Source organism: Cariama cristata, unplaced genomic scaffold (assembly GCF_000690535.1).
Source record: "Cariama cristata isolate BGI_N322 unplaced genomic scaffold, ASM69053v1 scaffold2498, whole genome shotgun sequence".
Taxonomy (NCBI): domain Eukaryota; kingdom Metazoa; phylum Chordata; class Aves; order Cariamiformes; family Cariamidae; genus Cariama; species Cariama cristata.
The window spans coordinates 45,945-57,975 of NW_009632642.1; the positions used below are offsets into that span (position 1 = coordinate 45,945).

General features: G+C 40.2%; 1 protein-coding gene across 1 annotated transcript in view; it reads right to left on the bottom strand.

Moving 5' to 3' along the window:
* Window positions 1–9,850: 9,850 nt before the first annotated feature.
* The window catches only part of PDGFC (platelet derived growth factor C), a 37,201-nt gene continuing 35,020 nt past the window's right edge, over window positions 9,851–12,031 (bottom strand). Inside the window, exons 4-5 of the mRNA XM_009706416.1 lie at window positions 11,173–11,390; window positions 9,851–10,485 (exon numbers count right to left, since the gene is read on the bottom strand). Coding sequence (XP_009704718.1) covers window positions 10,369–10,485; window positions 11,173–11,390 — 335 coding nt within the window. The 3' untranslated portion in view covers window positions 9,851–10,368. The remainder of the gene's footprint in view (window positions 10,486–11,172; window positions 11,391–12,031) is intronic.

The following is a 12,031-nucleotide window of genomic DNA, read 5'->3' on the forward strand; positions in this document are numbered from 1 at the left end:
TTCCTGAAACTTAAAAATAAACCTGTGTCTGGCCCCTTCTCTTGCATTTAAATAAGAGTGCTTTCATGACCTCACTGCTTAAAACTGTCCCGCAGGTCACTGAGAAGAAATGTTTCACTGCAGCCATCATTCAGAGTGAACTTCAAGGAGACTACAAGGGCAGACAAAATTCTAAAATCCATTAAGACTGCTTAAAATAGTTGAAAACTAAGCTAGTTTATTTAAGGCAACAATTTTACCCCACCACACAAAGTGGTTTGACATGATCAAGTGTGGTTAGTACAGCAGTGATATGTTAGTGCAGGTACTTTATAGACTAAATTATTTCTATAGAGGATCTTGTTCACTGCTTTTGCACCGGAAAGAATGCTACGCTTACTGATTTAAATGCCACCCTGGAGCATGGGTAACAGGATAAATAAAATAAAGATGTTATTTCATATTCCCATGGGACAAAAAGAATTTATAAGTATCGGGATAGTTTAACTAGCTCTTCATTCCTTTTTTTTCCGAGAAGAGACTAGGGTGATGTCATTTGCCTTTACATGTTCTCTCAAACAGAATAACAAGGACAAGTCAGTCTTTGAAGAAGTGGATCCTTCCCACAGTTGATTCCCAGGGGTACTTGTCCCCAACCCTCCATCCTGTGGTTATTTGCATACTGGCCTATCTGTGAGCTGGTGGTTATCATCGTCCTGTGTGGTATCGTTCCTGGCATTGCTGCCTCTGGACAACATGCCATAAAATTGCTCTAATGTCATTTCCTAAATGACTAGCAACTCCTGATCTCTGTTTGCACTTATGAGGTACCTTTTGTCAGGGCAAAGTACCCTTAACAAGTTTGAGAGGAAAATGGCTACGTTCTTATGCACTATGTAAAGCAAAACTAAAATGCAGAAGGACTATTAGGTAAGCTATTTGGTAAGAGTTCAAAAGCTATCACTTATACAAGAAACTTGATCTTACTTGAAAAATAAAGGTGTGATTTCACACAGGATATTAGCCTAGATATAAGCCTTTTCCCATCACATAACATATGATTATTTCACATCCTTATCTTCAGTTTTTAACTTGAAAGTAATGATTAACAAAGCAGATATGAACCTTTAGAAGCCTATTCTGGGAGAAACTGAAGTAAAAGAATTTGTCATCTATCAGATTGTAAACATTACGAGGCAATTTGACGCCTAGGTATATCCTTTATGGCCCAAGGAAATACTTGACTCTGTGCTTATTAATTCTTAGTTCTATGACGATTTGAATATCTCAGTGCTAAGATGTAGATTTAATGTTGGTGGAAACTGTATGTGTGCTAATCACAGAATGGCTGAGGTTGGAAGGGACCTCTGGGAATCATTTCGTCCAACCCTCCTGCTCAAGCTGGACCACCTAGAATCAGTTGCCCAGGGCCATGTCCAGACAGCTTTTGAATATCTACAAGGAGGGAGACTCCACAGTCTCTCTGGGCAAACTCTGCCAGTGCTCAGTCACCCTCACGGTAAGGAAGTGTTTCCTGATGTTCAGAGGGAACCTCCTGCTTTTCAGCTTGTGCCCATTGCCTCTGCTCCTGTCACTGGGCACCACTGAAAAGAGCCTGGCTCTGTCCTCTTTACACTTTCCCTTCAGGTATTTGCAGACATTGATGAGATCCCCCCTGAGCCTTCTCTTCTCCAGGCTGAGCAGTCCCATCTCTCTCAGCCTTTCTCATACAAGAGATTGTTCGGTCCCTTAATAAACTTAGTGGACATTTGCTGCACTCACTCCAGTATGTCTGTGTATGTCTGTGTCTCAGTTGTACTGGGGAGCCCAGAACTGTACACAGTACTCCAGGTGTAGCCTCACCAGTGCTGAGTAGAGAGAAAGGCTCACCTCCCTCGACCTGCTGGCAACACTCCTCCTACTGCAGCCCAGGGCACCATTAGCCTTCTTTGCCACAGATGCACATTGTTGGCTCATGTTCAACTTGGTGTCCACCAGGACCACCCCCAGGTTCTTTTCTTCAAAGCTGCTTTCCAGCTGGGTAGCCCCCAGCATGTACCGGTGCCTTGGGTTGTTCCTCCTCAGGACTTTGCACTTCACCTTGTGGAACTTCATGAGGTTCTTGTCTGCCCATTTCTCCAGGCCGTCAAGGTCCCTCTGGATGGCAGCACAACCTTCTGGTGTATCAGTATCCCAGTTGTGCGTCACTTGCAAACCTGCTGAGGGTGCAATCACTCTGCCCCAACATCCACATCATTAATGAAGATATTGAACAGGATCGGACCCACTATCAACCCTGGAGGTAACACCACTAACTACTGGTCTCCAACTAGAGTTTATTCCACTGACCACCACTCTCTGGGCCTCACTGTTCATCCAGTTTTTAATCCACCTCACTGCCTGTTCAGCCAGCCCACACTTCATCAGCTTCTGTAATGTCGCTGTCTAGCTTAGTTTCAAAACCTGCATGGAATAAACCCTTATTTTTACAAGCAGAAAAAGAGCTATATTACTTTGGTATTCATGTGCCACACTGCTAAACTACTGGATATGTAAATGTGCCAAGGTGACTGAAAGGAATTCCTCACAGCCATAGATTTCCATTGTGATTTAGGCCGTAATTTTGTCTCTTATTTGAGGTGTTAACAACTTAATTCTGTTTAGAGATGGCTACGCTTTAAAGTTTACTTTTAATACTCCTTGAATTATTGTTACCAATCGTAAAAACTTCAGCTTCAAAAACTGCTAGAATTTTAATTTATCTGAAACTGATGAAAGAAAAGGAGAGTATGCCAAATGTATGAGAAAAGATTGTCCAACCTGACCAATGCCTTAGGGATAATGAAACTTATACAGAGCAAGCATATATAACACATTAACAGCCCTTTGTAAAAGAGCAATTAGTAATTCACTTTCTATCCTTCCAGTAAGTAAATGGTGTATATGACACTACTGCTTTTATTGAATGTTTCATAGTGCATGCAAGAAATGTGCTGCTCTTCCTGTGTAAATCATCTGTACTTCATTATCCCCCTGGCTTTTTGGGAGTGAAACAGCTAACCTGTCCCTTTTGAACACATTAAGCCCAGGTGTGGCGAAGGAAACCAAGGTTATCACACTTACGATATCCACCTCCCTGTTAGGCAGGGCCTGTGCTGAATTTCACCTCTCTCTGATCACATCATACAGAAGACACATTCATTTATTTAAATGGGCTGTGTTTTACAGCTGCTGCTGAGGATGTTAAGGCCTGTAATTCAAACTCTGTCTAAAGGAGTCCACCGATTTGTGGAATTTGGAAAGCGTAGTATACTTGTATGCTTTCATCAAACATTTCCATGAAGAGAGACAAGGACGCTGAACTAGATGAGCATCTGGTCTAAAGCAACACGGACCTTTCACTTGCTTTCTTATTCACACACTCCAAATTCTTCATAATCAATAACGAGTTTTCTAAGTGGAAGCCAGGCTGTGGCCAAGGCCCACGTGCAGATCATCAGTCTCAGCACCACGTACAGACTGTCTCCTGAAGAGCCAGATGCCATAAAACAGTCAAGAAAGGACGCCCTTTCACCCTACCCCCACAACCAAGAGGCGATTGTTTCTGCCTGTATCAGAAATTTGTGCTTAAGGTCTATGTAGGATGTAGATGTAAGTACGCAACATAAAATGGAATGAGACTGTTGTTATGGTTTACCAAATGAATCAGAGCTCTAGTTGCTTAAGCCTCTGGATGAAAAATCTTTCTTACAGCTCAGATACACATTGTCTTTCAACACTTACCTTTAACATGAGACATAAAAAGTAACTAAGTGGGTCACAGGTAAACAGACTTATTTTTGAGGCTTTGCATGTGGGGCATATCCTTTCTGGAGAACGGCGGTCAAATTTTGTTCATTTGAATTCCATACACCCTTCAGCAATATCAAGCCTGCTGTGAATTCATAATTATGTAAAGCCCCCCCCAAAAGCCAATTTCTGGCTAGCACCTCCTCTCTGTAAGTATACAAAAAGTCTGCTTATCCATGCAACCGTAAAGATGTTACAGGGCAGACAGGTCACCTACTTTTCCTCACTGAAGAGTGTATTAGTCACAATAAAAGAGATGTCACCCTGAGGGCAGAAAGAATTGGGGGGAAGGGAGGCGTGTCCACCCTTTTAACACCTGAGGAGATAGAGAGTTATGTGTTTATTTTACTGTTTTTGAGGGAAATTACTCAATTTATGACAAAAGGACACAGAATAAAAAGCAGTTAGTGAGGGTGAAAAGCAGCCATTCTTCTGAAATTGAAGAAAACCTTGAAAAGAGTGAAATCAAAGCTTAAACATTATTTCCGTCTCATCAGTTTCTAAATGAAGTCTTTGAAGCAAAGTGGTGCAGTTAATTTTACTATCTTTTGATTCACAAATTTGCTAATTGTATGGATCACTGTGTTATGCTGTTCTTCAAAAAAGAACCCTAAACATTACAGCCTTCACTGGCTTTCTCCCTTAAATGAGTTTCATGCAGGCGCTGAGATACCAAGGCACACCCCACAGAATACGACTGAAGCAGAACAAACTGAGACACATAACCAAGCTTTCTTGCCAACCTTGTTAACTTATCAGGATTCTGCACAGTGAAAGAAAAGCAAGTTTACTAAGAGTGATGCGGTTTCTCACTTACTCTTGAACAGGAGAGACATCAGAACCAAGCTGACTTGGATCCGTCTTCAGCGCTGCAGAATCTGAGGAAGGCAGCATGGGCTTGAATCGAACTGGCACTTCAGCCTTTACTTCACTAGGCAAAATAAAATCTTGCCAAGTCGGCTATATGGAAAACCATTCCAGGCTGCAGAACTTCTTGAGACTATTCTTTGAGAAAGAGACTTTTTGTTCAGAAAACAGGTCTCTAAATGGAGTATTCCTATTGATTAACTTCATGCATCTAACAGAGCTGCCTCAACTGGGAGGGCCAGACCTTGACTCTATACTCAATGAAGACAGATGAGCTCAATGAAGACTGACACAGAGCATGATTCAGAGCAGGAATCCAGCTTACGTGCTCTGAATCACACTTTCAAAAAAGCTGTCATCTTTCTCCAATGACTGAGCTGTAAACTTATTTTTCTTTCAACAATCTAGGGGAGTTCCCGTGAGGCAACAGGCAAACTGTCTTCTCTGAAAAGCTTTGTCCAATTTATGCTGAAAAAAGTAGCCATATTTTTACCCCGTGATTTTGGCAGATGAACAAACAAAAACATGGTCCCTGGGTTTAAAAGGTGCATGAAAGGACTTTGAAAGGCAAGTTGTCTGATAAAGCATCCCATACAAAAAATGATATGAAGAGCAAACTTACTCAAACTAATTTAAATATCATATTGTATCACAAGCAGCATCAGAAAAATAAGTTGGTCTTCTTAGCTTCAGAGCTTGGTTTGAACAAGAATCTTGCAAACATGATTCTTTTAGCATCTCTGCATGAGGTTTTATGAGAGAGCTTTTAACAACAGCACTACTACGGTATCTTCAGAAGTCAAATAGAAAGCAAATGTTTCCAATTTTAATTTCCAGAGTCTGGTGCAATCAAAATGAACCTATTTAAGCAGCTAGTATCTGAATTGCAAATTTATAAGAGTTTCAACACAGTCCTCTGTTAGAAAGAAAAATTGAGTAAACAGCTTACATTAGCTGATGCAGTAGCTACTAAATAAGGTAGCTTTGTGCTTCTGACTGTCTTTCCCCTCCACACACTCTGTTGTAGCATCCACAATATTTTTTTTTTTCTCCTTTTCTGCTGAAAAGGAGCTGTGAGCTTGTGCAATGGGGCAGACAAAGAGCGAGGAAACTTAAAAGAGTTTAAAAGCCAACAGATCTGCAGTTAACGCCCTTGGTGACTAAAGTTTTGGTGCTGCTCCACATCACTCCCATGCCAGCCATGGCTGACAGGAAGGTTCCAGGAATGCAAATATCTACAGAATCCATAAAAACAAGGCTCACCATCGGTTGCAGCTCCCCCCCTATTCCCCCGGGGGGGGGGGAATAATTCCTTTTAGCCAAAGCCATTTATTGGGAATAAGATAAAACCTACAAAATGCAGCCCACGCTATTTGGATTTTGTCTGTTTACAGGAGCTACTTTATTCCACTCAGCTGTTTCCACTGCTTAGGCCGATTGGAAACAGTCATTTTATTCCCTCTTTATTCACTGATGCTTACAACATTAATAAAGTTCAGCAACTCATGCTGTAAAATAGACAGTAACAATTTAAAAAAAACCTCCACAAAGATGTAAGATCAAAGCTTGCAACTTCTATTTCACATTGAAAAATCACAGGTTTTCTACACACTTTTGTCAATCCTTGGCATTCAGCTGTGATGACCTGTAACTGTGAAAGGCACTGTCGTTTGCTTGTTAGTAATTCATGATTAATACCTTGAGTTAGTTTTTACCACAGTTTTTGCTTAGAAACAACAGAACATAAATAACAATAATGAAACAAAACCCTCAGAGGAGCATTTGCTGAACGCTGTAACTGTAGGTGTAACAAGCCTCGGCTCACTTCGAGGCTGCAAGAAGTTAACACTCCTCAGAAACACCTGACTGAAAAATTTCATCTCTGGGTAAGAAAATCTTCATAGGGAGAAATTAAAATCTCAGTGAAGGAATTTTCAGCAAATTAGGAGAGGTAAAGTTAGGCAATTGTTTCTGTTAGTACAGTGTGAAATAATCCCTTTATGCTAAAACTGTACCTACTGTAATTACTACGTTTATTACGTGCAAATCAAGTATATTTTTGAAAGTTTAAGATCAAATATAGGCAATGTTTAAGGCATCCCAATTAAACCCAGAGCTGTGCGTCTCCCTGTTTCATCCCTTCCGCCGGCCGGCACCGTCCCCATGCTGCCTGCTGAGCTGCAGGGGGGATACATTTTATTCCCTCTTTATTCCCCAAAACTGATGCTTACAACATCAATGCAGTTCAGCAACTCACAGCTTAAAATAGACAGGAACAATTTAAAAAAATCTCCACAAAGATATAAGATCAAAGCTTGCTACCTGGGGCTGACAAAACCTGCCAAGGGAGGAAGGTGTCAAGGGAACTACAGGCCTCACCGCGGGGGAGACGTCCATCAGCAAATTAGGAGCTGTCAGCAAATTAGGAGACTATGGTCATTAGCACTCTTTCTCTCTTTTCCTTTTCTGCTATATTTTCGGCTATATATTTTTGGCCTGCAGTGGCCCTGGCCTGGTCAAGCCCACCCACGCTCCCTCACCTCACCCTTCTTTGCCTCGTCCCACGTATTTCACCTCACCTCACCCTTTCCCGCCAACGGGAGGTCACCGACACGATTTATTGTTGTGACAGCAGCTCCCCTGCGCTGTCAGAAGGACATCTTCAAAACATTTTAAGACTCTTCCGGGTGCAAAAACCACAGAAAACTTGGCAGGATCTCTAGACGAAGCCTAGCACACCCAGGTATCCAGGCAGGACGCAGTATGGGTGCATCCCATCAGATCACCAGCAGGACTTACCCACTGCCGGGCGGCAGCTGCTCTACCCAGCAGGACAGAGGACATAGCACAGAGCAGGAGAACTGCACCCTTCCTTGCTTTGCTCACTTGGTATCTTTCCCAAACCCCATCCTTTAAAACAACTGAGCTGTACTCTTTAAAGCTAGGGAAGAGGTGGAGGGCTAAATCCCCTGAATATCTGAGGGGAGGTGGAAAAAAAAAAGTCCAGGCAGTGGTAGTGAGAAGACACAGAGCCAAGGAGGAGGGGAAGAGCTTAAAGATGCTTGGCAAGAGGATGGCAAACAGGAGGGATGGATAGTTTGGATCAGATGAGAGAGACAGCAACTGAAAGGGGATGTAAAGAGCAAAGGGATGTGGAGTTCAGATACAGACCTATAGCAAGCAATTGGGAAGGAAACTGGTGCAAGAAATCAGCAAGGAAGAAAGTGAGCCGAAGCCAGAGGCGGGCAATAGAAGAAACACACATGACTTTTGGAAAACATTACCCTCCATACCCTGTATGGTTCCAGAAACTCCACATTCCTCTGCTGCCACCAAACACCTACTCCAAAAGGCATGTCATGCCTTCTTCTACTAGCAAGTCTATAGAGGGGATGAGACCTCCTGCATTTCCTACAGCAGAAATTTCTGTAACAGAATTACATTTTTCAATTCTTCTGCTGAATTATGATGCCAGAGGCTATAATTTCTGCTTTTATCTCAACTTGCTTTTCAAAATCTCTTTAAATCACAAAAAAAAGGACAATATTAATGCAAAAAAATCCTCAACATCCCTGCAAAACACTCTTTGTTTTGGTCAAAGACTCAAAATTCAAGTAAACCAGGTTTCTTGTGTGACCATAACTCTGCATTCTGAGACAGGGTTAATATTCAGACTGGATAACTGTATGCTACAGTTACACCAGATACTTTTCTTATTCAGTAGGAGGTTGAGGGTGTGGCAAAACAGACCAGCTAAGACAGAATCAGAAGCCACCTGAGAATTTTCCACAACTGGTACAGAAAGTCGTATCAACTTGCAAAAACCTCCACATTTCATTAGAACTCATTTTCACGATGGAAACAGTAACAGAAGATGTCATTTCAATTTGATGGCTTCACATCCCCACAATTTTGAACATTTTGAATGTTTATACAAACAGCACCACATTCTTTCTTTTCCCTTTTTCTTCTTGCGGATTTACAGTAAAGCAGAATTAATAAAGCAAGTGGAAGTCTTGGTAACAGAAGACTTTTGTTTTCATAACTGACTTTCAAAATGTTAAGTAGAAAGTCACTCTCTAACTTTTCCTGTTATTGTATATTGAACAGATACAAATATGCAACCACACAGAAACATTTATTCTCCCAAAATTAGCATTATTACTTTATTTGGTGATTCATTACAATCTGCAAATCCAATGGTCAAAAAAATAAACTAGGCATAATGTTAAAGCATTTTACAAGCAAAATACTTTACTGTTTCCTTTTCAATTTGCATAGGGTGGGATAAGTGTATTGGTTAAAGAATATAACATACAGAACAACAAAACCATAGCTCATCAAATTGTACTGAACAGTGTTACGATCCTGTGAGTGAACAGTACTTAAACAGCTACAACTGTCAATGGAAAACCATACACTTCAACATTAACAAGGCTGCCTTCCCATGACCATGACACATCATGAAGGCTGCAAGCCACTGGGCTTCTTTTCTTACATTGTAGATCATCCTAATTTAAAGAAATTAAAGAGTTAAACAACCCAGAATGCATCTACCTATGCTCATTTCTTTTCTACCTGAACAAAGGTCAGTACGGAGAGAGGGAATTTTTAAAGTCAGCTTCTGAAACCACTTACAGTAATGTCTGTCTCTCGTATTTTCAGTGTCATGGAGCTAGCAAGCTTAGAGCTTCTTCCACACATCTCTATTATTACTGTTCATCCAGGTAAAAAAAAAAAAAACCACATATTTTTTCACTGTGTAGCAATAAACTGTAAAGAGATCATGCTCCTTTCCCATCGTAACCACATCTCTGATCCTCCAACTGTATAAATCTGGCTTTAAAGTCTCACAAAACTAAAAAATAGTTGATCTAGGTTGTAATAAAAAAAGAATATTAAATACCTTTGGTAAAAATAGATATATTTAACAAGTTTAGAAAAGCAAATAGTTATACTGTCAAAAGGAGAGTATAAAAATGTACACGATAAAAAATAACAAACAAACAAAAAATCATCAGCCATAGTAGTAAGAATAAAGGCGCTGTTGTTTTCAATGTTTGCTTCCTTAGCTCACGTTATTGTCCAGTCTTCTTTCTAAAAGGCAGGAGCTTTACTAGAGCGTATGGAAAAATCCAGTCCTTCCTACCAGCAATAGACAAATTAAGTTTAATTTGGAACAAGACAGTCTGTTTTAACCCAAGTTTATACAACAGAGAACACTTCGATTTAGAGTACATACGAGTAGTTGAACGCAGAAAGATAGATTTCAGGTGTTTTCAACCAGAGGCCAGATGTACTGGAGCTGTAGAAATGAGACAGCAAGCAGGATCACGTCTCCATGATGTGAGCCTTCTAACTTTATTTTTACTCCTAAATTATAAATCCATGTATTGTCAAGAAAATTGTGGGGGACAAAAACAATACATATATTTTAAATCCCTTATTGATGCCTTTCTCCCATCCTTTCACTGGGCCTCCAAACAGAGCTGTCACAGAACATATAATCCCAGTTTGCTTCTCCTCTTTTTAGAGCTCACTGTAAATCTTGAAGATGGAAGATCCCCAAAGCAAACAACTGAGATTACAGAAGGAGATAATGCACAAGCCCCATAATAGAATCAGCCATTGATTGAATGTGCTTTGAAAGAAAACAGCACAATTAAATCATATTTATCCTTCAGTATTGCCTTTGCACACACAGTCACACTCCTCGTGGTGTTCCAAGGGCACATCTGTCAATGATTTATGCAATCCCCGAACGCCAATCCTCGGCTTCAGCTGAAGAACCTGAAGAAGAAGAAGAAGCCAAGCATCAAGAAAACAGCAAGTGCTCCATCACGCACCTAGACCTTGAGCTAGATCATGCTGGCAACACTCTGGATAACAGGAAGCATATTAAAATAAACAGGCTTTCCTCAGCTGAATTTCTTTATTTATTCCACCCACTAATTATTATTTTTGCTTTTACCTCAAGCCCTTTACAAAATCGATTGAAACACGTTGAACAGATAGTTGCTTTTGTCAAAGAAGAGACTCTTGCAGTTCATATTTCTACTTAATTTTACTTAAGGGCTAATAGTATAGTTAACACAACGGAACCATTAGATAATTCTATAATAAAAAAATTTAGCTATAGATTTATAACAATGGAAATGGACAGATATCTGTTTCTTCAGAAAGTTCACATCTACCACTACAGAAAGTTGAATAAGGAGGTGTGGTTGTGATGTGTCTGAACTGCACCAGTAAACAAATACCTCAGGAATGACTAAACAGTTCCAAAGAAAAGTATTTTAACAAGGAAGGTATTACTTTTCTTATGTAACATCTCATAAAAAATGGTAAAAAATATTTACTACAAGTGCAATACATAAAAGTTTAAAATATGAATATTGGTGCATTGTCATAGTAAAAATAAATTCCTTAATTGGTTTTCAGTATTTCCAAACATGCAAATGTAAAAAGAGTGCATACCTCGTGGTATTTTTTGGTGACTTTTGTTGGTACACATTGGCACTCATTGCAACTCTGATGACAACAGGCACAGTTTCCGCCACAACGTTTAACCAGAAGACACAACGGCCAGAAGATGGTGTCAGTTCGCTTCAGCTCCTCCCTCAGTGACACTGAGAAGTTGCGTGGAGTACAACTATACAGCCGCACCTCCTCCTTTAGGAGGTTGAGATCGACCACTGCAAAAAGACAAACAAACTGGTGCTTTTCTGATTCGTAATCCAACTTCACTGGTGGTAAACCAACTGCAGCAGTGCAGAACCCTTGAAGAAAGTTCATTTTTGTGCAGGTGGTACAGGTTCAGCACACAAGTCTAATAACGAATACCACGAAACCTAAATGGAATGATCATTGTAGAGGAATATTCACCAATTATTTTATAACTCTGGCAGAGTTGGTTCAAATTTAACAAAGCAAGTTTTGGCTACTATGTTCCAATAAATATTTTATCATACAACCCTAATGGAGTTCCCTTGGTTCTCACTCAGACTCTGAACTCTAATGTTGCTATTCTAGATTAATTTTGGATTGGAGAAACACACACAGCAATTAAGAATCCTGCAAACCTCCAAACACACTTTTGATTCATTTGCATAAAGCATTCAAACTTCTTCCCTGCTAAAATTTCAATTATTGCTTCTTTGCAAGGGTAACGTAAGTGTAAGAAAGAATCAAACCATTTATATCTAAGAGGAACTCACTTCTATGGACTAAGAACTTCAAGAAGTTATGTCATGATCAGTGAATACCGCACAGATAACAAATAAGTGCACAAGTATGTGTATCTTTAGAACTGTTAGTAGGCTCCATTTTTCCCCTC